Source organism: Labrus bergylta, chromosome 6, assembly GCF_963930695.1.
Source record: "Labrus bergylta chromosome 6, fLabBer1.1, whole genome shotgun sequence".
NCBI lineage: Eukaryota > Metazoa > Chordata > Actinopteri > Labriformes > Labridae > Labrus > Labrus bergylta.
The window spans coordinates 30385950-30413691 of NC_089200.1; the positions used below are offsets into that span (position 1 = coordinate 30385950).

Genomic DNA, 27742 nt, shown 5'->3' on the forward strand with positions numbered 1-27742 from the left:
GGTTAATAAACCCTTTAAAAACAACAAATCTTATCAGATTACATAAGAACTAGTTATCCAGTTGAAATATTTTGCAATAACTAATGGATCATTTGTTTAATTAACTTGACAACATATTATTAAGATTAATGGTTATAATAGTAGTCAACTAATATTTCCCAATGCAATTATAAATTAAGTAAATTATTGACACTTTACATGTTTTAAATGCTTCTGTTCAGAGAAGTGTTATACATTTAGAACAGCTGTATCTCCAAAGTCAAGATGACCAAGTCAAATTATTGACTCTCAAACAAGGTCTCATTTCTTTATGAAATGCATTGTAGTTCAAATAGTTTTATATAACATGCAACAGTAGGCGGTGTGTTTCCTCAATCAGTATAGTGGTGTTGTTTAGCTGATGTGTCAGAGCTAATTGTGCTAATGATTATTATAATTATAGATAATTAAAATAATTTGTGATTCAAGGGTGTCCTTAAAAGCTCAGCAGAGTGGGTCTGATGACGTTAGTACAACAGTGAGACAACAACAGTGGAAGCTTTGTTTCTGTGAGAGAGATGACTGAAGCAGTGAAAAGTAAGACGTTTTTAAATTGTGTTTCCTCGATCAGTTCTGCCTCACAGAGAGCAGGCAGGCATAGAGCTGAGCAAGGAGAGAGGAGGAGGATAAAGGTGGAAGTATCAACACAAAGTGAAGCTCTGCCAGGCTCCTGGCAGCTGCTGTCATTCCTCTCCTCGGGGATTAGATAAGGTTTCAGGGTGGCTGAGAGGACACAAAGCTGATAGCTGTAAAGTCGGACTGTTGACAAAACCAAAATAAACGTTTCTTTTGGACTAAGATTTGTTCTGGACAGAGCAGGATGTGTCAAGCAGCCTTGATAATTAATTTATCTCTTCCTTCTAAGAAAAACTGTGAAACATCACCAACACTAATTATAATATCTGCAAGCTAAGGTGTAAAACAGATATACAATGCGTACCGTCTTGGATAAGTTGATTGGCGTGCTAATCCAGGCTAATTAGCGCTTACCAAAAAAAACAACTGATGGAGATGTGATATGCTTTGCAGGATTTTAAAATAAATTGGTGATGCTTGGTGAAAAATTAAACTATTACGAGTTATGTAATAACTGCAATGGCATTTGCTGGTCTGACCTTTCAATGTTTTTTTCTGAGATGCTAGAGAATGATCCTGTTAACATGAGAAAACAAGCTTTGTGATCTTGAGATTAGATTATTTCATCTCTTTTTAATAAGAAAACCATTTTTTTTATCACCCTGAGATAACAAGAAAAATAAAACAAGATCTCAATTTTATCGCTGGAAATCCAGCATTTTTATGGAGATAATGAGAAAAATAAACTGAGATCTCGAAAAAAAAACAAAGGGAAAACAATCGTTATCACAAATAAAGGCATATAAAGATGTATGGAAGCTTGTTAAGCATCCATACATTCTACTTTACCGATTATTTTTACGTATTGGACTGAAGAAGTGCTCAGGGCTTCTGTACAATATATCAATGATGATGTGACATTTTATAAGAAAAGTGTGACCAGCTCATGTAAATCCAAGAATGATGATGAAAGTAGGAAGGACTCTTATCTTTTTGTAACAACATTTTTTAAAACCTTAAATAAAATACATCAGAGATGTTGAGATACACCAACAGGTTAAACAGACCAACTGAGAGTCAGTCAGTAAGTGAGGCTCATGATGGAGAAGCCATAGTGTCAAACATTCATGTTTTAGGTTCATCTTCAGTCTTGTAAATTACAGAACGCAACAATGAAATAAAAGCAAACACTCCAGTAATGTAGTTGATAGTCATTTTATTGAACAGAAAACAAAAACTCAAAGATGAGTGTGTTAAAATGTGGTTCTTCATGTTAAAGCATTGAAGCTCATCACTAATAAAGTGCACTTTCAGTTCATCTCCTCTTTCCCTCCCACCGGCTCGATCAGATCCCAGCCTCCTGCAGGACTCTACACCTGAAGCTCTCAGGTAGAAATCCATCACAGTTCCATAAATAAGACCAAGTGCAACAACTGAGCGTGTCAGTGAGGCAGAGTGCATAAGTGTTAATGGAAGATCAGCGTCAGTCTCCTTCCTGTTTCCCCCCAAAAGGTGTAAAATGACTAAGACTAATCCTGCTACTGTTCTAACCTGGCTCAGTGTAAGCCAGTTAAAGAAACAACATGACAGATGTGATTATGTAATCAAGTGACTGTAAAATAACAAGTGTTTCTGAACAGGGGTTCATTAATGATCAGCTCAAATCTTTGAGTGTTTTTACATTTTAAGATCTTCGCTTTAAAAAAATATTTTCCTATTTCCAGAAGTGTTTTTTTTTTCTACATAATATATATGTACAGTTGTATCTTTACAAAGAAAATAATGTTCTGCTGCAAAGGTCAGTGTCGACTCCAGTTTTGGCACATTTTCCTCGTGGCTTCACCCGGTAACAAACTAAACAGAAAAAAAAAATAGCAGAAACAATCCGACACCCAGAGTTTGACTTTAAATTCTGCCCCTCCTGAACGCACACGCACACGCACACGCACACGCACACGCACACGCACACGCACACGCACACGCACACGCACACGCACACACACACACACGCACGCACGCACACACACACACACACACACCTATCGCTACCTCACACAGTAAATAATGAGATGTGTTTGAGATGGTAACTCCTGCGATGTGCAGCAAAACAGGAATGTCTTTCACATGAGAACAAGATGTTGAACTATTCTACAGAACATGAGCTAAAGACTGAAAACACCTAGAGTACGAGGGATACTGTATGAAGTAACATTGAAGCTTAAGGGTTTCAGTGGGCTACAAACTGTATGACACGATGTATACATCATCAAAGTCAGGGACAACGTAAATTGAAAGAAAGTTCAACATAGAAATGTAAAAAAAAAAAAAGGGGAAGGATACAAAAAAAAAGGTGGTTTAAAGTCTCTGTAGATCCCCTTTGGTTGTAAAGGGGAGGAGTTTAAAATCAGGAGAATACAATTCACAACAATCGTCACAGGGAACAGAAACACATCGATTACTAACATTTAAAATTACATCATATTAGTCTCACTGGGAAATCCATGTTAGATCACTTCCCCTCTTATTGCACAGTTTAAATGTGGATCAGAAGATCAGGGAGGTCTGAGCTGTGTCTCACTTCTATCATTGAACCCGTCTCACCTTTTTTTTATGAAACATGCAAACTCAAAAATAATTAAAGACCAATTTTATCAGCTGTATCATCAGATTGTGTATTTCATACACCATGCCATCCATGGTAAGGTTGTTAAAGTTTCCAATACCTTTTGATACCATGTATTTTAAAACAACACAATCTCCTTTATGTTAACGTTATCAAAAAAACTACCAAAAAAAAAAACAACATATTTTTTTTTTACAGAAATATCCTTAGATTCATAGGGTAATTTAATCATACTAAAGTTACACAAATACAAAAACAAACTAAAAGACTTTGCAGAATAACACCGAGCCTGACTGTGCTTAAAACCACTTTAGGTGGATGTACGCTGATTGGGCAGATTTACCACAAGGATTACTTTTTTGGCCAATGAAGCTGCTTTATGACTCCAGGCTGAAGAAATCCCCAATCTTCTTGTGGCTTCATCCTGACCCCAAAAATACTTTTAAATAAAGATCAAATTTAAATTAAAAGCTAGGGTTTTGAACTTCGATTTGATTCTAGTAAATATCAAAGGATATCTGCTCGGTTACCACGGCAACAAAACTACAAGTCCACAAGCACCCAATTCATTTCCTGTTTTTAAAGATTTATTTTTGGGCTTTTTGTGCCTTTAATGGAGAGAGAGGACAGTGGAAAAAGTCAGAAACCAGGGAGAGAGAGCGGAGAGCTACATGCGGGAGAGGGGCCACAGGCGGGATGCGAACCCGGGCCACCCGATTGAGACAACAGCCTCAATACATGGGGCGCGCGCCCTAACCATTGCGCCACCAGCGCCCCCAAACTCCTGAACCCTGTCTAAATTTCAACAGTGGATTCAATCCTCTCCTACGCACATATCTTGTGATTAAGACGTCATTTCAGTACTTTTCTGAAACTATCGATCAGTCGAATAACAGAGATTGTGGTATCAAAAGAGTATCAAACATGTTGACAACCTTACCTTGAACATACAACACTCTCAAAAGAGTCATATAATACACACAAGACTTCATTATCTGAATGAGAAATAAGAGTAATAAATACTTACAGTTTAATAAATAGGGTTTAGTATAAAGATTTAAGCTGGTTCAAAGGGAGATTTCCTTTCAGCTGTAGTGAGCATTGGACAGAGTTGGATTTCTTATCACAGCTGATGGACAAGCAGCTTACAAAGGGACATAAGAACCTCTTCAGGTAGTTCAGCTTGTTGCTTCGCTTCGATATTGCTCCAAAACTACATGAAATCTACCTCTGAGTTTTATACAGTGTTTGTCTCCAACTTCATTCACCTCTCATGCATCCTTCAGAGACAGGAGCACAACAAACAAGAGGGACAGTGACTGGGGAAATAGCCCTACTGTAAGGATTTATAAGGGGGGTGACACAGCATGGAAGTCGACATTATATACATAAAAATTATATCGTACAAAAAGTCTGTATGTGCACCAGACTCGTCTGCAGGATTCACACACACACGTCTACACAAAGCCAGTGTACACTCCTTTTATGTTAATGTCATGCTGTTGAGCATTTTTGCTTTTTGTTTCTAAAGTGCAGTCCAGATGCAGGTGACTAAAAGGCAAGAAGCAAATTACACAGAGAGAGAGAGAGAGAGAGAGAGAGAGAGAGAGAGAGAGAGAGAGAGAGATTAATGACAGGTAAACCCAGAGGAATCGAGAGGCAGAGGATTGGCACATACTTCGGGGGAGGGGGAGGGGGGCTTTGGGAATGGGAGCAGGATGAGATGAAAAATGTCAGGAGTCTGTCAGGCTGAAGGTAAAAAAAAAAAAAAAAAAAAAGTCTCATCCTATTCAGTCTCCTCGTGTGCGTCTCTGGTACAACTCGCTCACTCCCTGGACTGGTAGAAGAGGATGTATCCTGACTCGGAGTTCTTGGAGATATCTGAGGTAAGCCCGTAAAACTCCTCGATGGCCTGGGCATCAATTTTCTGCACAGAACGGGTGAGAGAGGCTGTGTGAGAAGATGTCTTAGTGACGATACACAAACAGGACAAAACAGATGATTCAGGGGACAAAAAGCAGATTAACACGCTGAGACTCAGAGCGGTAGTGACGCACCTCCACGATGTCATCATCAAACAGCAGCCAGAAGCCGTGACTCTTCACAATGGTGATGTAATGACCTCTGTTCGGGCCGCTGAGGAGACACAAACAGAGAGTCTTTGTAGTATAGATGTTATATAATCCTACATCAATGACAACAGAACAATATCAGGGCCTGGCTAATAACAATATGCAACAAAAGGCAGAAATGATACGTCTGTAAAAAGCAGAAAAGGGCATGGAGACAATGAATAAGAGATTCTAAAAATGTTTTGAGACGTGATTTAAAAGTAGAGCGAGTCATGGCTTGTGTGTAAGGGAGTTAAAAAAAAGAATAGAACTTTATTTGTCCACAATGTGGAAAATTGTCTTTGGCTTCACAAGAACAGAACAAAAAAAACATGATGACAAACAAGACAACAATCAAACGAGGGGGCTGAAAGTTTTACGGCTGAAAGCTCAATACCTCATAAAAGTGAGGCGGGCAGGAGGAACAGCTCGGGCAGAGGCGCTGCTTGTCAACAGGCAAGGCAGGCAACTGCTTGGGGCCCCAGACCAGTAGGGGGGCCTCTGAGGGCTCACAAACTTAAACCAAAGCTGTGTGGCCCATAATTTGTAAGTTTTGCAATGACAGTAGGAGACCTCCCTAAGTGGGCCCCATCTGACAGCACTCACTCTCATTGCCCTGCTTCAGTGTTTCATTATTGCTTTGAAAACTGAAGTATGTCAATTAAAGTCAACAAAGAAAAATGATCCATCTACAGCAGAGAAAAAAGTAACAAGAAAAGAGAAGAAGAGGAAAAAGCGTCAGGACTCTGGCAGACATGATGGTGATGAACGCCGGTTGGAGGGCTCCCCAATTGAGTTTTGCCTAAGGCCCCAACAGACTCTAGAATCGCCACTGAGCTCGGAGCATGGAGGAGGAAGATCGAGGGGTATGGGTAGGTGTGCATGTATGAATTGGACTTACACCATGCAGCTCAGTGGATGAAAGGGGCCCGTGCTGCACGGGTACGATGGTTTTTGAAGCGCCAGCAGCTGTTTAGAATCACGTCATACAGCAGTCCACTTCCTTGTTTTAACACGGTTGCAGTCCACCTCTTCAAGCGGACTTGGGCAGGGTACTCGATAACAGATAACAGATAACGAGTACAGTATGTTTGTGTTCACATTAGGGGTACACAAAACTTTTGGTTCGGTAGGAGTCTTAGTATTGAAGCTTCGGTTCGGTACATTTTCGGAACGGTAAAGGGACCTGATGAAGTATTTTAGAATGAAATTAAGTAATTAATATAGCCTTTATGTAAAAATATTTCTTTATAATTACAGTGACACCTTAGTTTATGAAGGCAACAGTTTTTTGAATGCCCTTTGAGCACATAATAAAGCTAATCACATCTGGGACAGTATAGTTTCATCACAGAACTATTAATAATTCCCTCTGTCGATATAAGAACTTCAATGGCATTTGTTATGGCTTTAGCCCGTTCAGAATTACTAGCAAAAGGCTGTCTGTTGGGGAGGGAGGGTGTTCATTCTATCATGCTGCAGGTTATGCTCCCACACAGACGTGTCTCCCCTTTTGTGCAGCAGCGCTGTTGGAGCGGGACCATCGCTGAAAATGGAAACGAAACTTAAGAGTCAGTCCGTAAAAAGAACTCTATCCCGGTTATATGCAACTGTCCAAACCGACAGGGCTCGAGGAACTAGTTATCTGCACAGTTTATGTTTTAACTTTTTTACAATTTACTAACTAAAAGTTGTGTCCCATACCAGCGGCCGCAGCCTTCCTTCATACTGAGGTGTGCTTCCTTAATCTGTGTTCACACACGGACCGCAGCCTTCCTTCATACTGAGGTGTGCTTCCTTAATCTGTGTTCCCACACGGACCGCAAAGCGGAAGCACACCTCAGTATGAAGGAAGGCTGCGGTCCGTGTGTGAACACAGATTAAGGAAGCACACCTCAGTATGAAGGAAGGCTGCGGTCCGTGTGTGAACACAGATTAAGGAAGCACACCTCAGTATGAAGGAAGGCTGCGGTCCGTGTGTGAACACAGATTAAGGAAGCACACCTCAGTATGAAGGAAGGCTGCGGTCCGTGTGTGAACACAGATTAAGGAAGCACACCTCAGTATGAAGGAAGGCTGCGGTCCGTGTGTGAACACAGATTAAGGAAGCACACCTCAGTATGAAGGAAGGCTGCGGTCCGTGTGTGAACACAGATTAAGGAAGCACACCTCAGTATGAAGGAAGGCTGCGGTCCGTGTGTGAACACAGATTAAGGAAGCACACCTCAGTATGAAGGAAGGCTGCGGTCCGTGTGGGAACACAGATTAAAGCACTTCTGTTCCGCGCATACTTGGATCGGTCCACGTGCGGACCGGACCGAAGGCCCTGTACCGAAACGGTCCGAGTACGTGTACCTTTACACCCCTAGTTCACATTGATCAAATGAAACAGACTTTTGGCTCAAGCGTACTTGGATCGGGGACCTGGTCCGTAGTATGAAACCACCCTAAGACACATATTTCACTAAATCACCTGGTTGTGTTTTAGTCTCTAGTGCCTTGTGTTTATCTATTGGGACAGCTCAGTATCTCATAGTGATGTATTTTAACTCTTGGTCTGTATTCAGGATACTGTACCTGCCACAGTGCACCACCACAGCCACAAGATCGTACATGCGATCCAGGTTTACTGCATCTCCTGACGTGTTGAACAGACGGAGCTCGAGGGGGAAAACCACTCGATAGGAGAGCTTGGTGTAGCGGTGCAGCTGCTCCATGTACTTAAACCTCTTCAGGTGGAGAGCCAGGATCATGGGGAGCTTCTTCACACGCATCCTGCAGGGGAAGAAAACACATTCAGAGACTGGGGGTCTGTGCACCTCAGAACTAAGGTGGACAAAATCTTGGACACCACCGTACTTTTGGGTACCACATGTCTGTTATTAAGGTGTAACGACACATCACAATACAGTTGAAAATAGATACAAATCTGCAAATCTTAAAACACCAAAAACATATTAATACCACACAATGGGAAGCTGTGTATGTTATTAACATGTTTTAAGGATTCACGCTGATCATTCAAATGTTGGAATCAGTTATTTATTTTCTTAAAGAGTTATTTTTGGGTGTTTTCTGCCTTTATTTTTAGAGCTAGGACAGTGGATAGACTCTGAAATCAGGGAGAGAGAGGGGGGAATGACATGCGGGAAAGAAGCCACAGGTCGGCTTTGAACCCAGGCCGCCCACTTGGAAGACTACATCCTCCATACATGGGGCGCGCATACTAACCACTGAATGAATACTTATAATAGGTTAAAAAAAAAGAGAGAAATTTCAGGGCCTTTTTGTTTGAAAATGTCAGTGATACTTCGGATAAAAAAAAAATACATTGTGGATTTTCAAGCATTCTCTTGCAGCAGAACGTGTGCTGTGATAGATAGTGAGTAGGACTCAGCTAAAGGTGCAACTCTGTTATATCTTTTCTCCTTCATGACATCATTATCTTGCATTTAAGTGAAAACTGTGGTGTTACTGTAAGTAAATAGATAATAAGCTTCACTGACCGTTTCTGTGCCTCCTGCTTGCTGCAGCACGTCTCACAGTAGTATTTGTATTCACTGCACAAAGTCTCTGTGTTGCTGAAGTCCCTGCAGGGCAGAGCACGCCACAGGAGGATGGGTTATTATTCGATTTGCAGAGTGAAGAGAACGTGGTCTTCTTGTCAGTGTGTAATAACCCTGCCCTTACCTGAGACAGTGTGTGATCGATGTGTTCTGCTCCACATCCACAGAAAGATCCAGAAAATCCTCATCTTTGCTGCTCACCTGTTAAAGAGGGGGGGGGGGGGGGGACACATCTAGGTCACTAAACTGTCGTCAGAGAGGATTACGCTGCAACCACCCCCACACACACACACACACACACACACACACACACACACACACACACACACACACACACACACACACACACACACACACACACACACACACACACACACACACACACACACACACACACACACACACACACACACACACACACACACACACACACACACACACACACACACACACACACACACACACACACGGTCTTTGAAATGCTTATTATACTGAGCAGCTTTTTGTCTCAGCACACAGAGCATCTTCGGTGTTTGCAGAGGTTGTTCAGGGCAACCGTCCCACTCCTCGCCCTCTAAATGTGAGGACAAAGCCCAGCCCTGACGTAAAGTGGGTGAGTGGAGAGAGCTGGCTGAATCTGCATCTCAGCAAAAATCTAATCCTCTATTCAGACTCATTCAGGAGAGATCGGTGACTAAGGGTGACACAGACAGATAACAACAGAATTTTTTTTTTTCAAAACCCTTTTAACAGAAATCAAACTCACTGTTTCACAGTTGAGGCAGCGCGTCTCATTGGTCAGCGTCCCCTGGAAGATGTCATGGACCCACGTGGGCTCGGTGGTCTTGTTCTCCGTCTCGGTCTCCGCAGCGATGGCGGTGCCGTTGTTCTTCAAGCGTCCGTTCTGCTTCTCCTGCTTCTTCTCCTCCTGCAGGATGTCGGCCACCGTGTTCAACAGGTAGTTGAGGAACTCGTGGGCGTCCTGCTGCATGTAGTTATCAAACAGATCTGAAGGGGGGAAGAAGAGATCATTAAAAAAAGACGATGAAGACGACTGATTAATGACATGGGAAACACTAGCTGTAGTGGTACGATTTAAGGAGTGGCCATGTTAACAGGCGATTTCAGTCCAATGCGTCTGTGGTTGTCGTAGTTACCACAGATGTTTAAGAATGAATATGTCCAAACAAATGCCTTTAGTTTAAGATATTTATTATACTGTCAAAAATACTTAAAATTAAACAAAGAGGCTTTCAGGCGTCAGGGTAAAACTGGTGTGTCGTATCACATGTTTACCATTTCACCCTCGAGGTCTAGAGGCAGCACTGAAATTTAGTACCTCTGTAATTTTGTTTTGGCACAAGGCCCCAGTGCTGATATTCAGTACATTACTCCCTCTCGTGTGTGATGCTTAAACAGCTAGCTAAACGTACTAACCAAGCTTTAAATGTGTGTAACTGCGTCTTTTTTTAGGATTTTCTTCGACAAAGGGAGCCTCTAGGAAGTGACAGATTTATGAAAATGTATTTCCTATCCAATTACATACAAATCAAATTGCATTCAACAGAGCCAGACTCGCTAAACTCAAGAGTTTACTTGTAATTGAAAGCTGTGCTTCATGCCATATATTATATTTTCCACAGAGCTGTTTAGGGACCGGGTACTGCACGACCTCGGTGCCCCTTGAGTGACCCACTGGAAATATGCCATGTGTAGAGTTCATTGAGTGATGTATAAACGCAGAATCATCACAAACAAGTCGTTATACATGATATGATATCAGGAAAAAAAAGTGTCAGCTCAATATAGCATAGGGCCAACTATCTGAAAATTGCTGAAATAATATTTGTCCATTTGGTCCTTTTATTTGTAAATCACGGACCTGTGCATTTGCTGCTTCCCCACGTCTGATTGGACGTGTCAGGCCTGCTGGATCACTGAACATCATTAATGTTATGAAATAAACCTTCACTGTCCCAGCTGTGAGAAATTTCTACTGAGAACAGGTTTCTCTGTGAAAGGTGAGATGTGGAGAGTTGAGGAGTTTGGGTGAGGAGGGGGAGGAGGAGGAGGAGGAGAAGGGGGGGTGGGGGGTGGGGGGAGAGAGTCCAGAGAGGAGGCAGCTGACCAAACCTGGACTAAACAGAGATCTCATTGTTCTTTCACATAAAGAGCTTCCTCAAAATGGACAGCAGGAGAACAGGCAGCCTCTGTCTGCTCTCCTCTCTGAACGACCTTACCACCAACATGCACCTGCCCTTCACTGCAAATAATCAGACTGTATTAAAGCCGACCCTGCTGCAGACACACAACACAGAAACAGAACTCTGAAACCTCTGATTGTTCATGGACGTGTGTGTACGTGTCCACTGGCTGTGACAGGAGCAGGAATACCAAAACTGAAAAGCCTTCTATTGCAGCTAAAACTTGTTTTCATGGCACACAATTTAGTTTGAAATGAGAGGAAAACTCAAATAAACAAAAGGTGTTTAAATGTTCAAGTAAACAGTGACAGTAAAGCATGCAAAGAAGCAAGACCTGGAGACGGATACACCTACATGAAAGGTTTGCAAAATGTTTGCCTACTTTAATACTGTTTGGTATCTTGTGGTTTAATATGATACAATTTGAGTTATATGTATGATCCATATTATAAAAAAGTACTGAAGCTTTAAAAACCCTTCGTTCATATTTTTAACCAAAAGCTGCCACAAGCCAAAGAGAGAGAACACTGTCTAAATTGCACAAATATAGTCAGAATTAGAATATCATCAATGTATTTGTGCGATTTAGACAGTGTGCAGAAGTTTGCCTGCAATTTTTGTGCAATTAAAAACAAGAAATGTGGCATTTATTGCAATAATTTACTTATTTTATTTATTAAGGCAAGAAAAACTTGTTTAATCTAAATGGCCACCAGGATACGCCGTGCACAGCCTACATGAGGTGAGCATTGTTGCAGGAACATAACATAAAAAATGAATCAAAACTCTGTGGCACACTGAAAATAACTTTACTGTGTTTTAATGTGAGTGAACGTGTTTTAGCTTCCTCAGGTTCAACCAGCACTGGTAAAGTTATTTTCAGTGTGCCACAAAGTTTTGATTTATTTAGCAAGAAAAGCATGGATATTTCTTCATGTATTAAGGATTTTTTAAATTTATTTTTTTGTCAATTCAGCAATTTTTTGATCTTGATAAGTAATGTACTTCACGAATATAAGAGGTTGTACTTAAAGGCTTTATGTGATTTTTCACACTTAAATATAATAGAAATCAAGTATATCCTCTGAAAATAACTCTGTGAGTCATGACTGTCTACAATGGGTGTAACACCCGAGTCCCACTGTCTGTAATGTTTTCAGAGTTTTGTCCTAGAGTTAGTTAGAAGTTAGAGTCCTAACTTCAGTTTGTTTACATCGTCGGGATGGCCGGCTGACTCCTCCCCTCATGTATAAAAGTTGTTTAATTGAGGGACTAGAGAAAAGAAGAATAACATACTGTACTCACTGCTTAACTGTGTTTCTAGATCACGCTCATTTCAGGTAAATTTACATGCAGTGTGAAGATACGAGCATAATAAAGATCGCTAGCATTAGCATGCTAACACAACAATGCAGCGCGAGTTGTTTTGGTTTCATGCTGGAGCTCAAGGGCGACATCTGCTGGATCAAAAAATCACATATAAAGCTTTTAAAGGGATACTTCCCCCGTTGAAACATGAATCTGTATTGACATTGGGTCATATATAGTAGAAATGTGAAATAAATTTTGAAGTTGGCAGAAGGTATATTTTTGGCTCATGTGGATGACAGACAACAACTCCCAGAATGCACAGCACCGCAGGCCACTCCCACTGATTTAGAGGACACCGCTTTCCAAGCTAGCTACTACCAGACTGAGGCGAAATTCATTTCACACACACATATTCTAGTGAGTTTAAAAAAAGAGACGGATGGGCTCTCACCGTTCTCTTTCCGTAGTCTTGAGATGAACTTCTTGGGTGGGATGACGCCCACTTTCTTCTTCTGCGTGGCGATGGAGTGGAAGAGGTCGGCCAGGCATGTGAGCAGGTTCTCTTTCTTCTTCTGCTGGGCTTTATACGCCAGAACATTCTCCCGGAATGGCCGGCAGAAGTACAGCGCCTGGAGCACCGAGTTACAGTAACATGTGTTTCCAAACTGAGGGGAGAAAAGGACACACACACACACACACACACACACACACACACACTTTACTGTTAGATGTTCTGGGAAATGAGCAGCTTGGAAAATACAGAAGTGTTCAATTGTTTTTATCATCCAGGTTGTGCAAAAAGGTTATTAATGTGTTTATGTAACTGCCATTTTAGCAAAGCAGAACATCCCTGTTATGGTCAACTTCATCAAAAACAACACTGTCACCTACACTTTCCAGAAAAGGACATGACTCATCGTCCTGCAGTCATTTGTTTTGAAAGATGACACCAGTGTTTTTTTGGTGATGACCTGTGTGATCGTGTGAACGCTCTGACAGATACTCACATTGACCAATCCAAAGTAGTGTTCATTGATTGGGAATTGCTCCGGGCCGATGTCTTTCTCCAGAGCAGAGGCATTGGTGCCCTAAGAGAACAAGAACACAACACGAGTCATGAAAACAAGAAACTAAAGACATCATCCTGTCTGTGTCACAGAGGTAACTCACATTTATTAGTGAGAGAGAGAGTGTGTGTGTGTGTGTGTGTGTGTGTGTGTGTGTGTGTGTGTGTGTGTGTGTGTGTCATTTGATTAGATTATCTTCGGATATGTAACCAAATCATTATGGAAATTCTGTACAGCCTTTGAGCCTGAACCGGCTACTGAAGCTTTAAAAGGAAATCCAATATTTTTACACCTGGGCCTTACTTTCACAGAGCTCGATTTCTAAATAATATTTCTTAGAAATTAAAACCCATTCCGTGATGACAGCAGGTGAGCCTCGTGGCATAGCAAAAACTAAGAGTGTACATAATAACATTTAACAGAAATAACACATAACAGAAAAAAACATTTACATTAACAGAAGGCTCATATCTCTATCTGAACACCTGTAGAGAATTCACAGTAGACAAACTTGGCAGCAGAGAGCTGCTGTAGGTTTTCTACTTGTTTATCAATCTTGTGGTGATCATGTGTATAAAAAAGGAAAATACTCTGGTTGTAAATATACCTGGGTGGCTCACTAAGGTATAGTCTATATGGGATAATTAACATCTCCTTGATCTGTTTTTCAAGTTGGAATAAATGTTTGTAACTGCTTTAGTAGATAAATTCATCCAGAAAGCCATGAAACAGGCTATAACAGGCTGTGATGTCCAACTTATGGAAAACTATGGAGCTATCATTGTGGTAAAACTATTTGAATATGCGTACACAGATCCACAAATGTGTATAAAGATCCACAAATGTGTAAACTAATCTGCAAATATGTAGACCAATTTCAAAATGTTTACTTATTTTTTAATGGCACTGAGTTTTTTTCAGCTGTAAATCCTGAAAATACACACAAACGATCGCTAACAACTTTGGCAACTTTGGCTGTCATTTTACACGTGACTTTTGCAACACTCCTGCCGTGCAGGATCCACAAAGGCGTACACAAATCTTCAAATGTGTGTCTGCCAATCTGCAAACACATCAGTGGGGTTTGTTTTCCTGAGTCCAGGCTCACTGGCTAGGCTGCCAGTCTCCAGATTGTCAGACACACATTTGAAGATATGTGTATGCATATTCAAATAGTTTTGCCACAATAATAGCTCCATAGAAAACAAGCCTGTTCAAACTAGAGCAGCACTCTTAGACCTTCAAAGAAAGACCTTTGTTGAGTTGTAAATCTGGTTATTTTTAGACATCCTTAAAATCACTCTTTGACGGCACCAGACTCTATTTACATGAACAGCAAACTTATCTGACACAAAACCAGAATTATTTGTCAGCTGCCGCCTCAATCAATAATTTTAGTGTGCTTTTGTGCATCCAAATTATCCATCATACAACAACGTCACAAAATAACACAAAGAAACCATGTGATGTGATTAAGGCCAAGGTAGACAAGACACACCTTTTGTTCTGCAAAAATACTGAGTCTGGTGGCAAAAATGGAAAGTAACGGGACTGCTGCATATCTCTTTGACAATAAAAGTTTATCTCTGTTTAGACCTTTCCTACATGTTTTTAGACTCGATGAAAAACTATTTGATCCTGTAAGTGGCAAACTAACCACAAAGACTGGAGATGAACTTTCTATTTAACCTCGTGTTTCTGTATGCGTCCGTCTGTGTCATCAGCATAATTGTTAATATATTTGACTGTAAAGCTGTTTTCACATATGCACTCTGGAAAATATCTAGTGCAGCAGTGACAGTATAGAAACGTCACTCCCCCTCCTAATGGCTCGAGGTGAATTCTCCTGATAATATCCTGCGGCGCTTTCACATGAGCCCACTCGGACTTGCTGCGGAAAAAATACTAAGAGTCTGGCAGGAGAAACCCCGGGTGAAGTCCGAGCGAAAAATGTGGCTGTTTGCGTTCGCATATAGTATACAGCTCCTCCAGGAAATATCCTGAGTCATTCAGGAGATTTCTGCTAATGTGAAGTGTTATTGCAGGATACTTCTAGAAGGCCTACCTGATGTGTGGGATGCAAACTACAAACAAGGCAACACAGCACAAGAGGTTAGTATGATGTTAATCCTGAGATCAGCACTCCGATAATAAACATCAATAATCAAAAGTATCATCCGATCAGCCTCAGACTGATTAAACAGAACACAGTGCAGGTCCTGTGCTTACCGCATCTCATGTTCCCATTGTGTTTATTTTTGAAGACACTCAGATGATGTGCCAAACAGGACGCAGGGGACGCGTATGTGTAGTTAACAGCAAGTGTGTCTCAGCCTTCAGAGTAGACCATTTATTTTTGGGCCTTTTTTGCTTTTATTAGATAGAGAGACAGGAGATGTTGGGAGAAGAGAGCTGGGGATGACATTCAGCAAAGGCCACTGCGATTAGTACTAAAGATCCCGTACAAGTGGTGTGCGACGTAATGCGCCCCGTTATACATGCAGTCATTACATCTGCTTGTGCTACTGCATTGAATATACTGTACCTGTTGTCACTCTATAATTACATTTGCAAACTCAGCACCTTAAAGCTTCTGGTTAAATGCATAACTGCATTTTATTCTTCAGAACTTGATCTTGTGCATCGACCACACAGTTGAATGTAATGTACAGCTTGTGTCCTTGCTGCTGAGTGAAGAAGTCTACTGGAGCTTTTCTGTCATTTAGACCCCAAAAATGTAAAAATGAAGCCCAGGCTTTAATTCTTTTTTTAAGCCGTAGCTTCAGAGATAAACCAAAATTAAAGGCCTCTCTTTGTGACAGTTTAATTGACCAAATTATCCTTGAAGCCAAATTTCAAAGTATCAGTTTCTGTCTGGGTGCTGAGGCTCGACTCAATGTCTTTTCCAGCCAGGAAAACAAACCCAGAGTCAAAGTAGAAAAATGATACGGTCTATAACGTTCAGCTCTTGTCAAAAGTCAGGAGTATACTGCGTCTGATTGCTGAGACTGACCACTTATCTCCTGTCAGGGTCTTTTCTCCTGTCAGAGCTCAAAGCTTTTCCAATTGAACCACAGCTTTGTTCGGCAATCACAGAAAACGAGTCTGAGGAAGGCTTTGACTTTCAGTGACATTTACTCAGTGTCATTTCTGCCTGTCAAAGCAGACAATGAATATGACTTTGTGAGATTTACTACTTCAAGTCTGAGAAGCAGCGGCATTACAGAGACACAAATCACTGCACCAACAGGTGACCCTTTCGTTATAGGAAATAGTTTGAGTCTTAATTTACAAAAAACTGAAGGGAAAACAAGATTAAGGGAATAGAATGTATTTCATAAGACAGGTGTATTGAATCTTCAAAATGTACTCATCATAGACACTGATTTTTCTCTTTCCATGATAGGTTCATCCACTGGTGTGCTGCCACAGCTGTGCATCTTCTTTTGGAGGAATTTTTTGGAATTAATTCTAGACCCAGGTGGACTAAATGGTATTACTAATTCACTCTTTAGGACTTCTGATCTATTGTAATGTTTCTATATTGGATGTAATTTTACTTTTGGGACTTTTAGTGTCCCCTTAACTAAAAACATGAACTGACAAATGATTGTAGCTTTAGCTAACCTTTTGGTATGTGTACTGGGGTTGTCACAATACCAACATTTAAACTTCTATCTGATACTAGTAAAGCAAACGGTACCGATTCAGGCTGCACAATAAATCACATTTCCATCCTTATTGTGCTGTTAGCATTTGCAATAAACACACTGCATGAGTCTGAATTTATTGTAAACAAGTCTCTCTCTCTCTCTCTCTCTCTCTCTCTCTCTCTCTCTCTCTCTCTCTCTCTCTCTCTCTCTCTCTCTCTCTCTCTCTCTCTCTCTCTCTCTCTCTCTCTCCTCTCTCTCTCTCTCTCTCTCTCTCTCTCTCTCTCTCTCTCTCTCTCTCTCTCTCTCTCGGGGTATACAGTGGTGGTTTTAAAGTTAGACATTGTGCATGACTTTGCTTAAAATTTGAAATGTAAATGAATAAAAGTCAAACCTATGCAAATCATGTGTGTGTGGGTAAATAGGATTATATCCATACAAACCCTGCCGACACCTGACACCATTTTTTGACACCTCCTCGTTTAAACGGCAGCTTGTTGCATCTTTTATTTAAAAGGAAAAAAGACTTAAGAGCCGACAGTGCGCAGAAGATTCTGACAAGAGTCCTGACGTCTTTTAACTCCTACTTTGTATTTGAATTCTTTTTTTTGTGACACTTAAACGTTTTCAGCCTTTTTTGTTAAATAACAACCTTTACATGAAGATCCATCCTTGACCAACATATTACTCAACTCAGCTAGAAGTGGCTTGATAGTTGTGTAAAAGTGTAATCCTAGAAACATTTGAAATACAACCTGTCAGCTGTTACTGCTTATGTATCTTACAAAGACTGAAGAAGTGTGTCAGGGTTGTTGTCTGAGTATTTTATTTATCTGCAATAATAAATTACAGTGTATAAGTACTTTAATGTCATTCATGACATTCATCTCTATCTTGACAACATGCATGAACCCGATGATGCAACTACAAAACATTTTCCATTCAGTCTAAGTCTAAATTTCTACTCACAGAAGGAGAGGATCAAACTTCACTGCATTTTACATCTACTTAACATCAGTCTCCCAATGCATTAATAGACCAAAGTACTCATTTTTCAGTATCAGTATCAGTACTCAAGGCTCATATTTTAACATTTGGTGTATTAAAGGCTGGTGGTAAGAATAATGATCCATTTAAAGACTTCTTCTTGTGACCGCACACTCATTTGGTGGCTCTGGTTCTGAAAGTAAATTTCCCCTCTCAAATCCTCCATTGACTTTTCAGAAAGTCCCAATGCCAAAATTTGGAATTTTCAAACCATACCAATTAGAGGTTGGGAAAAATATTTTCTGTTTAAAAATTGAGATTCTTAGCTTCTGCTGTTTAAAATAGATTCATAACTTCCAATTTTATTTTTTGGGCTAATCAGTCACTCCCTGCTAAATGCTAAGGCTAGCTCTCTCACTCAGTAGAATGCCAAATGTAGCAACACAAAATTCAGCCAGTCTCACAGATGACTGGAGAAGATCCTGAATCTGAATCCAATACCATATGTATCTCTGAATCGAATCGTGACCCTAAGAATTGAAATCAAATCAAATTGTGAGATTCCCAGTCCTCATACCAACAAGCTACCAGATAACAACATAACATGTTTTACAGGAGTGAAGAAGAGCGCACCCCACAATCCACTGCGATTCAAACAAGACAGGACTAAGATAGTTTAGCGTGCTTCTTTCTGAACGTAAACCAACCGCAATTATTGTACTTATTTTTGTACGACAGTTTTTGTTCTTCTGCATGGAAGACAAAATGCAGGACACTTTCTCTATAGTTTGAGTTTGATATTATCATAAAACTGTAGCATGATTCAATTATTGATTGTAAATCTTTTTTAATTACAATCAATTTAGAAAAAATGTAATAAAATTCTTTGGAAACACAGCCCTTATTTCCTTTTGTTGAATATAGAATACAATGAAAAGAGAAATTTAAAAATAGTCATCATCACTAATCTGAAAATCATCCAACCATACAGCCATAATAATTGCAATAAGATTCAACATTGTGATTGTAACCTTATCACTCAGCCTCTGACTGTCACAGCAGGACAGTTTGTGATGTTTATTATCTGAAACACTGAGTAATGTCCTCTTGACTTGTTAAAGCAGAACTGTAGGAGCTCTATTTTCACAACACTCACAAAATACACACAACTTGTTCTATATTTGATACACTGTACAGTGTCAATAATGCACCCAGCAGCACCCAGAGGTGACAGACTGTGCAGGCTGTTGGACATTAAATCCAGTCTACATACCCGGAAAAGCCAATGTCTCTGTGCTGTTAGCAGCTCTCTGCAGCAGCAGCAGATTATGCAATCACAACAAGCTGTCACGGGCAGCGCGAGGCTTCATTCACCTGTCAATCATCGGTGACAGCTCTACAAAGTGGACATTGTAGCTCAGGCAGTAACACATAAAGTCAACGCTGACAGGAAGCTATAGCCTGCAGCACATCTATGTTTAAGATGCAGGCTTTTTTTCCTTTTTTCCTTTAGCACCCAGGGACAAAATTCATAGTGCATCCTTTTAATACAGAGCTGGCCCTCTTTGCACAGTGTGTGAGGGTGCAGGGGGGAGGCGACTCAACCCCATGAACATCACCACATACCAGCTCCAACACGGAGGCCGCAGGCAAATCGATAGCCCCCCCCACACACACACACACACACACACACACACACACACACACACACACACACACACACACACACACACACACACACACACACACACACACACACACACACACACACACACACACACACACACACACACACACACACACACACACAGCCGGCTTCATACTCACCATATTACAAATGGAGGCGATGTTTCTGACAGTCATTTAGTTTACAGTGTTCCTCTCGCCGCCATCTTAATAAATAAACATAATTTCAGAGGAGAGCGACGTTGAGAAATGAAGTTAAATCGCAGCCGCGGCTGGAGGCCACACTGCAACCCCCCCAGCGTCAGACAGCAGGCAGAGAGAACCGGAGCAGCATGCAGCCAGTCCGGCCGCCCTCAGCAGCGTCGACACGGCCGCTTCATCCCCGCACACATCCCCCAAAACACCCGCCGCTGGAAGCCGTCAATGCATGAGGGGACGGCGGGCAGATGAAGTTACAGGCAGCAGGTTGTTAGCAACGACCAGGAAACAAGCTGATGTGTGAGGAAGAAGATTAGTCCCGCCCATATCGAGTGAAACCTCGACATCATTGGTTGAGATGATACTCGGTTTGATTGACAGGATGACATGGCCATTCACAGAACTGAACGATGAAGCTGAGTTGAGCTGCAGCCAATCAACTGCAAGTCGTTGACGAAATGGCATTAGGGAAATGTAGTGCATAACAAGGATCGAGATTTGTCGGCTACACGTTAAAGTAAAGGTTTTTATTATTATTAAATGTTATGATTAAATTAGTCTTGGAATAGACTGTTCAGCTTTATAACATAAAAAACACTGACAATTCTTTAAAAAAAAATTAAAACCATCCAGTTCAGAGACAATACACACAAAAAACAACAAGTCCTTCCCAAACAAACATCTTAACTGCTTCATTAATATTGTGAATAATTTGTTGTTTTAAAGCTGTATTTAAATGCATTAATTTGTTTCCCCCTTCTGTCAATTTTAAACCACATATACACAGCTAAACCACCCATTACTCTATTAACTTGATTGGCCATGAAAAAACAACATTAATAGATTCAAATAAAAGGGCACCTCAGAATATTAAAAAAAGGAGATTCACAGGATATTTAAAAAAAAATATTAGGGGCAGTGCAGCAGATGCAGAGATTATCCAGATTGTCTTTGCACATTATGTTCATCACAGATAATCATCAGTGATCTTGCAATTGATGAATACATGTATTCAATTATGAACATTGTAACAAAAGATAAGAAAAGATATGCAGATTTTAGTCCCTCTTATGGTCCAAGCATCAAAAACCCTGCACTTCCCACAATGCAACTTCAAGTTGTCTTTCAATTGACCAACCATGTGTTAATGCAAGATTTCTGTTACCTCAGAGCACAAACTGTGGCCGCAGATAGCTGATGATATCAAACAGATGTCATGGTGCAGGATTTTCTTTTTCTTTTTCTGAAAGCTCCCTGAGGATTTCATTAAAACCAAAATATGAGTAAGTCACAAAGTGTTCAACCATAAATGGAGCTCAACGTAAGTTCAGACAGCAAGACTGGTTATATTCTTTCACTAATTCATTCATCCTTTCACTTCAACCTAAACTACTTCCTCTGTCTACCTGCTCTGGTGATCAGCTGATTATGGGTGTTTATTCTTTAAGTAATTAACCAACCAGATTCAGGCACAACCTCTCTCAACCAATCATCCTGCTGCTGCCAAATGTTAAAACAGTTCTCTGTCTTCCACAGTCATTCTGTCTTTTCAGTTCAACCACTGCAACTCACCACCGCCCCAGAGACCTCCATTCCAGCTCAGCAGAGTCCAGATTCAGGCTCTGAAGCCCACTCCTCTTCACAGCCTCCATTCCTCTTCACCACCACCAGGGTCTAGACTCCATAGGGGGGTATCCTATCCTGCTGTTGGCCTCATTACCCCTCCGAGTACATGAAGTCTAATCCCCCAAAGACGTTTAATTCTAAATTGTTCAATAAATAATTGTTCATTCTCAAATAAGTCTCTCCACTTTACAAAAAGAGCAGGTCTAGACCGTACTCTTTCTTACATCATTTACAGAGCAGCACTATGCATTTATCATATTTTACATTTATCTTATTTATTGAAAGGTAAACTCCCGCACTCCACTATCTAACGTGTAATCAAACGTTAGGACAGGAGTTTTACTGTAGCAGATGTAGCAGATGGTGGGAAGCATTAGATTTGACTGCAGGGAGTTATGAGTACAAAAAACATGTCTACTCCTGCTTAGATTACTTTACTTTATTAACTTACCGTATACAGTAATCTTAGCCACTGTAAATATGAGATCTATGAGAAAAAAAATTATGAAAGTGTTATGATTCTTGTGACAGAAGCAGATTTCCTCTTAAAATCTGGTTTGAAAATAAACGTTTACTCAATGTCTTCCCGAAGACATCGCTTGAATGATTTTTTAATGCTTGCTGGGAAGATACAATTTTAAATGGGTACACCCCTAGCTAACAATAATCATAGCTAGCAATGTAACAATGCTGTTAGCTTGATATGTAGTAAATGCAGCAGTATGTTATTACAACAGCATTTCTGTTGACCTGGAGTGTGAAATCTGAAGAAAAATTGCTGCTGCATGAATATGTGAAATGGGAACATTTCATGACGGTTGTTGTTCAGATATTTCTTTTTTGTGTTTCATGTTGAGCATCCGCAACCACGACACACACAACTTTGAGTACGTTCAGACAATAATATTAAGATGTAAAAATCTGAAAATACACTCAAAAAATAGAAATTGCTTCAAAAGCTTTTATTGACAATGCCATTTTATGCTCCCTGTAATGTTTAGAAAATGATTTTGAAGTGAGTAAACTTAGGATGCACTTGAAGTTTGAAGCCAATCAAATTTTATTTTTTTGTTTTACGTACATTCTGGATGTATTGGAGCTTCTTGAGTGAATGTGACTGTCTCTTTGAGTGAATGTGAATGTCTATTTGTCAAATAGCTGATCTATTTTTTTTTCATCTATTTTTTTAGTATCTATTTTTTGGTACATTCTTAATTTTTCTTTTTTTTAATTTAAATTGTACTTGTTTGCAATCTTTGCTCTTTGCTGCTGTGACAATGTAAATTTCCCCGTTGAGGGATAAATAAAGGATTATCTTTTTATCTTATGTGATGGTGATCCGTAGAGGAGACTGTTGCAGTAGTCTAATCTGAAGGTAATGAATGCGTGGGTGAGAGTGATGGGCGGAGGCGGGCGAAGTTTCTGAGGTGGAAAAAGGCTGTTTTGGTGATGTGTTTGATGTGTTTGCCGTCGGAGAGGGTTTGGTCAAAGATGACTCCAAGGTTACGGATGTGGGGGGAAGGGAGCACTGTAGAGCCATCGATGGTGAGGGAGAAGTTGTTGGTGGATATGATGAGGGATTTGGGGCTGATGATGATGACTTCTGATTTGTCGCAGTTGAGTTTGAGAAAGTTGGTTTGCAGCCAGGATTTTATTTGGAGGTTAGAGTTTATGGGAGGTTAGGAGGTGGATGGAAGGAGGTTTTGGAGAGGGTTGAAGAGTCTTGCTACAGGTGGCCTGAGTTTGGTGAGGTGGTTGCTTCATCTTTTTTAAAAAGCCCCAGAAACTTTTTCTTTAAAGACTTTTTCTTCTTTTTCTGAGCCTCCTCCACCTGAACTTCAAGGTTCTGTAGTCTGTCCATAAGGCCTTCTGTTGACTTGTCTTTCTCTTCATCCTTCTCCTCAAGAAACTGCTTCAAGATGTTCACAGACTCCAGGAGACAGGCTTTCTCTTTCTGCCACTGCAGCTGATAATTTTCTATTTGCGCCTGGTTTAGGGATGCCTTTATCCTGAGGGTTTCCTCAACAAGCTGTGACTTGTCCTCCTCCCACTGGCAATTCTTCTCTGCCAGGTCCTTTTGGGATTGTGTTAGTGCCTCATGCATCCTACTGGCTTCTTCATTGTGCCCAAGCAGTAGTTTACACCTTTCCTCCTCCCATTCTTGTTTCTGTCTGTCTTGGCACTCTTGGGCTTGGATCAGAGCAGTCTTCATCCTGAGAGTTTCCTCCTCATGTTCTGCCAGGAGACGGGACCGGTCCTCCTTCCACTGCTGTTTAAGGTTCTCAATGTTCTCTTGAGCCTTTTTCAGTGCGGTCGCATTTTTGCACCTTTCATCCATCTGAGCAACCCGGAATTGAAAGATTTGTTTGTCAGATGAACACTTGTAGTTCATCAGGTCTTTTTGTGCCTCTTTCAGTTTCTCCTCCATCCTGCAGGTAGTCTGTTTTTGCTCTTCTCGTAGACGGGATCTTTCTTCGTCCCACTGCAGCTTCTGCTGCTTCAGGTCCTCCTGGGCCTGGACCAGAGCAGCATGTATCTTGCAGGTTGCCTGTTCTTGCTCTTTTAGTAGACGGGATCTTTCCTCGTCCCACTGCAGCTTCTGCTGCTTCAAGTCCTCTTGGGTCTGGACCAGAGCAGCCTTTATGCTGCAGGTTTCCTCCTCTTGCTCCAACAGAAGACAGGATCGTTCCTCTTCCCATTGGTTGCACTTTTTCACCAGGTCTTCATGGGCCTGGTTGAGTGCAGTCTTCAGGGTGCAGGTTTCATTTGTCACCTCAGCCAGGAGACGGGACTTTTCATCTTCCAACTGGCTGTTTTTGATTTCCAGGTCTTCTGGGGGCTGGTTGGGTGCAGCCTTGATGGAAGAGGCTTCAGCCAGGAGGCCGGACCTCTCTTCTGCACACTTTTGCGCCTGGTACAATACAGCATGCAATCTGTTGATTTCCCCCAGGAGAATGGTCCTGTCCTGTCCCCACAGGTAAGCCTGGTACTGCAGGTCCATGACAGCCCTGGTTACACCGACCTTCAGTCTGGAGTTCTCCTCTATTTGCTGGGCGAGGCACTCTTCTGTCTTCATACGCTTCTCCTTTTCAGTTTGGAGAGCGTCCATAAGTTTCCCCGTTTCCATGACTGCTTCTCTTGCTATGGCCTGCTTGTTGGATACCTCAGCAAGGAGTAGAGCCACGTTGGAGGTCGCCTTGGCTTCCTGATCTTCGAGCAGTTGTTTTAACTGCTCTACCTCAGGGATCTGAATTGGGGCTTGGTCAGTCACCTTAGTGATGATCTCAAACATATTCAAAGCTGTCACATCATTGGCCTGCTGTGACTGATTTGCTACACCTACAGACTGTGGCTCTTTAGGAGTCTCTAAAGGCTGTAGTTCTGGTTCTGGATGAAGAGACACTGCAGGCTGCAGGGGTGTTTGAGTCACTGCTGAGTCATCTTTCCCACCCAGGACATTTCCTTCCTTCTGTTCATCCTGAGTTGTCCCTTTTGATGGGTCCCTCTGCAAAGGAGGAAACTGTGATTCCTCATCTGATTCTACATCTAGATAGTCGGCAGGTGGGTATGTCCTTCTTTCATCCTGGTCGCTGAGGACTTTGACCTCTTGATTGTAGGAGCACAAGATAAGGTTCTTTTTCACCTTGTTTCTGCCTTTTTTGGCGTTGTTCTTCACTCTTGTCTCCATTCTCTCAATACTGTGAATACTTGCTGATGCTCTGCTCACTGTGTGTCTGACTGTCTGGCTCTGGTGGCTGGACTGAAATGACTGTTGGTGATTCTGAGCTTTTATAGGTTCTTGAGCAAAGATTCTAGAATGCATCAAAGGCTTCAGATGACATCACAGACATCAAAGGCAATCAAAGGAAACAAAGATTCCACAAGTTATGACACATTCAACCTTTTTTAAATCATTTCTAAATTTACAAATAAATGTAAATATCAATCTTATCAATCTTTGCTTGTATTGCAAAAATTCACAACAAATGAAATTTTGGGCTCTGGCCCATTGACTAATTGAAGCATCTCTTCGATGCACTGTGTAATAAATGTTGTTATTCCCAACTCATAAGCTTGACACAATTCATTTAATCTTTAATCTCCAAACTCTTTTCTGAATAGCTAATAAAAAAGACTTTCCTGATAACAAACAAAGTTTGACGTGTGGAGAGGCAGTCTAAACTGAAAGTCAGAGGCACTCTGAAGATTTGTTTGTCAGATGAACACTTGGAGTTCATCAGGTCTTTTTGTGCCTCTTTCAGTTTCTCCTCCATCCTGCAGGTTGTCTGTTCTTGCTCTTTTAGTAGATGGGAACTTTCCTCGTCCCACTGCAGCTTCTGCTGCTTCAGGTCCTCTTGAGTCTGGACCAGAGCAGCCTTTATGCTGCAGGTTTCCTCCTCTTGCTCCAATAGACCACCATACCAGGTCAGCAGAGTCCAGATTCAGGCTCTGAAACCCATTCCTCTTCACAGCCTCCATTCCTCTTCACCACCACCAGTGTCTAGACTCCATAGGGGGGTATCCTATCCTGCTGTTGGCCTCATTACCCCTCTGAGTACATCAAGTTGTCACGATGGAGTCTAATCCCCCAAAGACTTTGCACATTTAATTCTAAATTATTGTACATTTATTATTAAATAAATAATTGTTCATTCTCAATTAAGTCTCTCCTGATTGAAACATATTTTTAATTTACAACAATAACAAATACAACATACTTAGAAAGCAAGAAGAATAATGTACAAAACAAACCAAGTCATGTACAAGTCCTAGTTAAATAACTAAATATTTTGCAGGTTCCCCGCACTTAACCATCTGACCCGGGGGGGTGGGGGTTATTAAAAGGTGAGCGTCCTCTCTGCAGGAGTCTCAGGCCCTCAGGACGCTCCCGTTGACCCCTGGCTTTGTTTGTGCTTTCACAACAATCCTCCAGCAATTATCTGCTCTGCATTTACATGCCAACAAAAGGAAAGAAAACCAAGGAATAATTATGATTCACCTGAACTTCAAAAAGGAATGGTGCAAGAGAGAGGACTAAAAGTCTTTGATGAATAAAAACAGACAAGAGAATCACAGAGATGACAGTCTGAGCCGAGGAGGACGGGAGATGTTTTATTGTTTGCATCATGAGAAATTTGTTGTTTATTGTGTTCTCAGATTGTTCCGATAAATGCTTTTGACTGACAGGGAAACAATAACATGATGTGGTAGCTTGTGGCCCCTCGACACAGAACGTTCCCAGACTTCCTTTCTATTTCCGTCCCGTCTGCATTACATTAAGAGGAACTGTGGAAGCAGCTGTTCTTTTATTGGCTCACGCCCCTTTTTATTGTCATGCTCTCGTGGATGGAAATGTGCATAAAAATAATGTGGTGACTTAAAAAAATAAAGTTAATATACTTTCATTATAAGAAAAGCTCCAGTTCTGCACACAAGATGCAGTTTTCTGCTGTGTAGATATTGTAGAAATCTGGCTGAGTTTATTTGACGTTTGAGTCTCTCCGATGTTTGGATGGAGCTGACCAGTATTTTGTGTAAACCTCAGAGGACGTTCTTTACGGTCACTGAGATCAGAAGTGGGTCTTGATGTTGAGATTCTAATGCAGAAGCATGCACAGACAGACCCCTTCCCCCCAGAGAAATAAACTACATAGGGCTCAGAACATGTTTTCCTCTAAACCAGGCTTGCTGCATCACTAAAAGCTCTGATGACTTCCCTGTGGTTCAGGCTGCTGCTAAGAAAGGGACATGAATTATGCATCGTTTACTGGAAAACAAACCTCCATTTTAGAAAGTGTTATTCCCGTCAGCCTCCTGACATTTCTCACAGTCTTATTATGAAATATCACCATCAGTAAGATTTTAGATTTGCTTCCCATTTCACTTGGAACAAGTTAACTATGAGCATAAATACAACCTACAGGAGCCCTGATGACTTACATGTCCTAATACATCCATACATTTTCCTCTCTCCTATGATGAGTACTTTCTGGTTGTTCCTTGAGTTCTCAACTTATTGATGTTTTAATCTCGAGATAATAGTGCCGGTTTTCTTGTGATAAAGAGGTGATTTCTCTGTACCTTGAGTTAAAGACTGA

The 27742-nt window shown here is 41.1% G+C and overlaps 2 protein-coding genes across 2 annotated transcripts; both read right to left on the reverse strand.

Annotated features, from left to right (window-relative positions):
* Positions 1-1814: 1814 nt before the first annotated feature.
* On the reverse strand, positions 1815-20329 carry usp46 (ubiquitin specific peptidase 46). The gene is made up of 9 exons (XM_020643776.3): positions 19962-20329; positions 13438-13518; positions 12882-13095; positions 9682-9923; positions 9040-9116; positions 8856-8939; positions 7927-8124; positions 5296-5374; positions 1815-5165 (listed from the first exon to the last, which is right to left on the reverse strand). Exons 1-9 carry the CDS (start codon positions 19995-19997, stop codon positions 5064-5066), a joined length of 1113 nt encoding a protein of 370 aa, XP_020499432.1. The 5' UTR covers positions 19998-20329; the 3' UTR covers positions 1815-5063.
* A 3041-nt stretch (positions 20330-23370) lies between these two features.
* LOC136179496 (paramyosin-like) lies at positions 23371-25332 on the reverse strand. The gene has a single exon (XM_065956353.1). It carries the CDS (start codon positions 25330-25332, stop codon positions 23371-23373), a length of 1962 nt encoding a protein of 653 aa, XP_065812425.1.
* Positions 25333-27742: the final 2410 nt, after the last annotated feature.

Bases quoted from the DNA above. Each gene is read 5' to 3' on its own strand.
- usp46 (XM_020643776.3), bottom strand. From the start codon at position 19,997: ATGACTGTCAGAAACATCGCCTCCATTTGTAATATG. The intron at 13,519-19,961 runs GTGAGTATGAAG...TTGTTCTCTTAG, and splicing joins TCGCCTCCATTTGTAATATG to GGCACCAATGCCTCTGCTCT. The intron at 5,166-5,295 runs GTGCGTCACTAC...CGTTCTGTGCAG, and splicing joins TTGATGATGACATCGTGGAG to AAAATTGATGCCCAGGCCAT.
- LOC136179496 (XM_065956353.1), bottom strand. From the start codon at position 25,332: ATGGAGACAAGAGTGAAGAACAACGCCAAAAAAGGCAGAAACAAGGTG.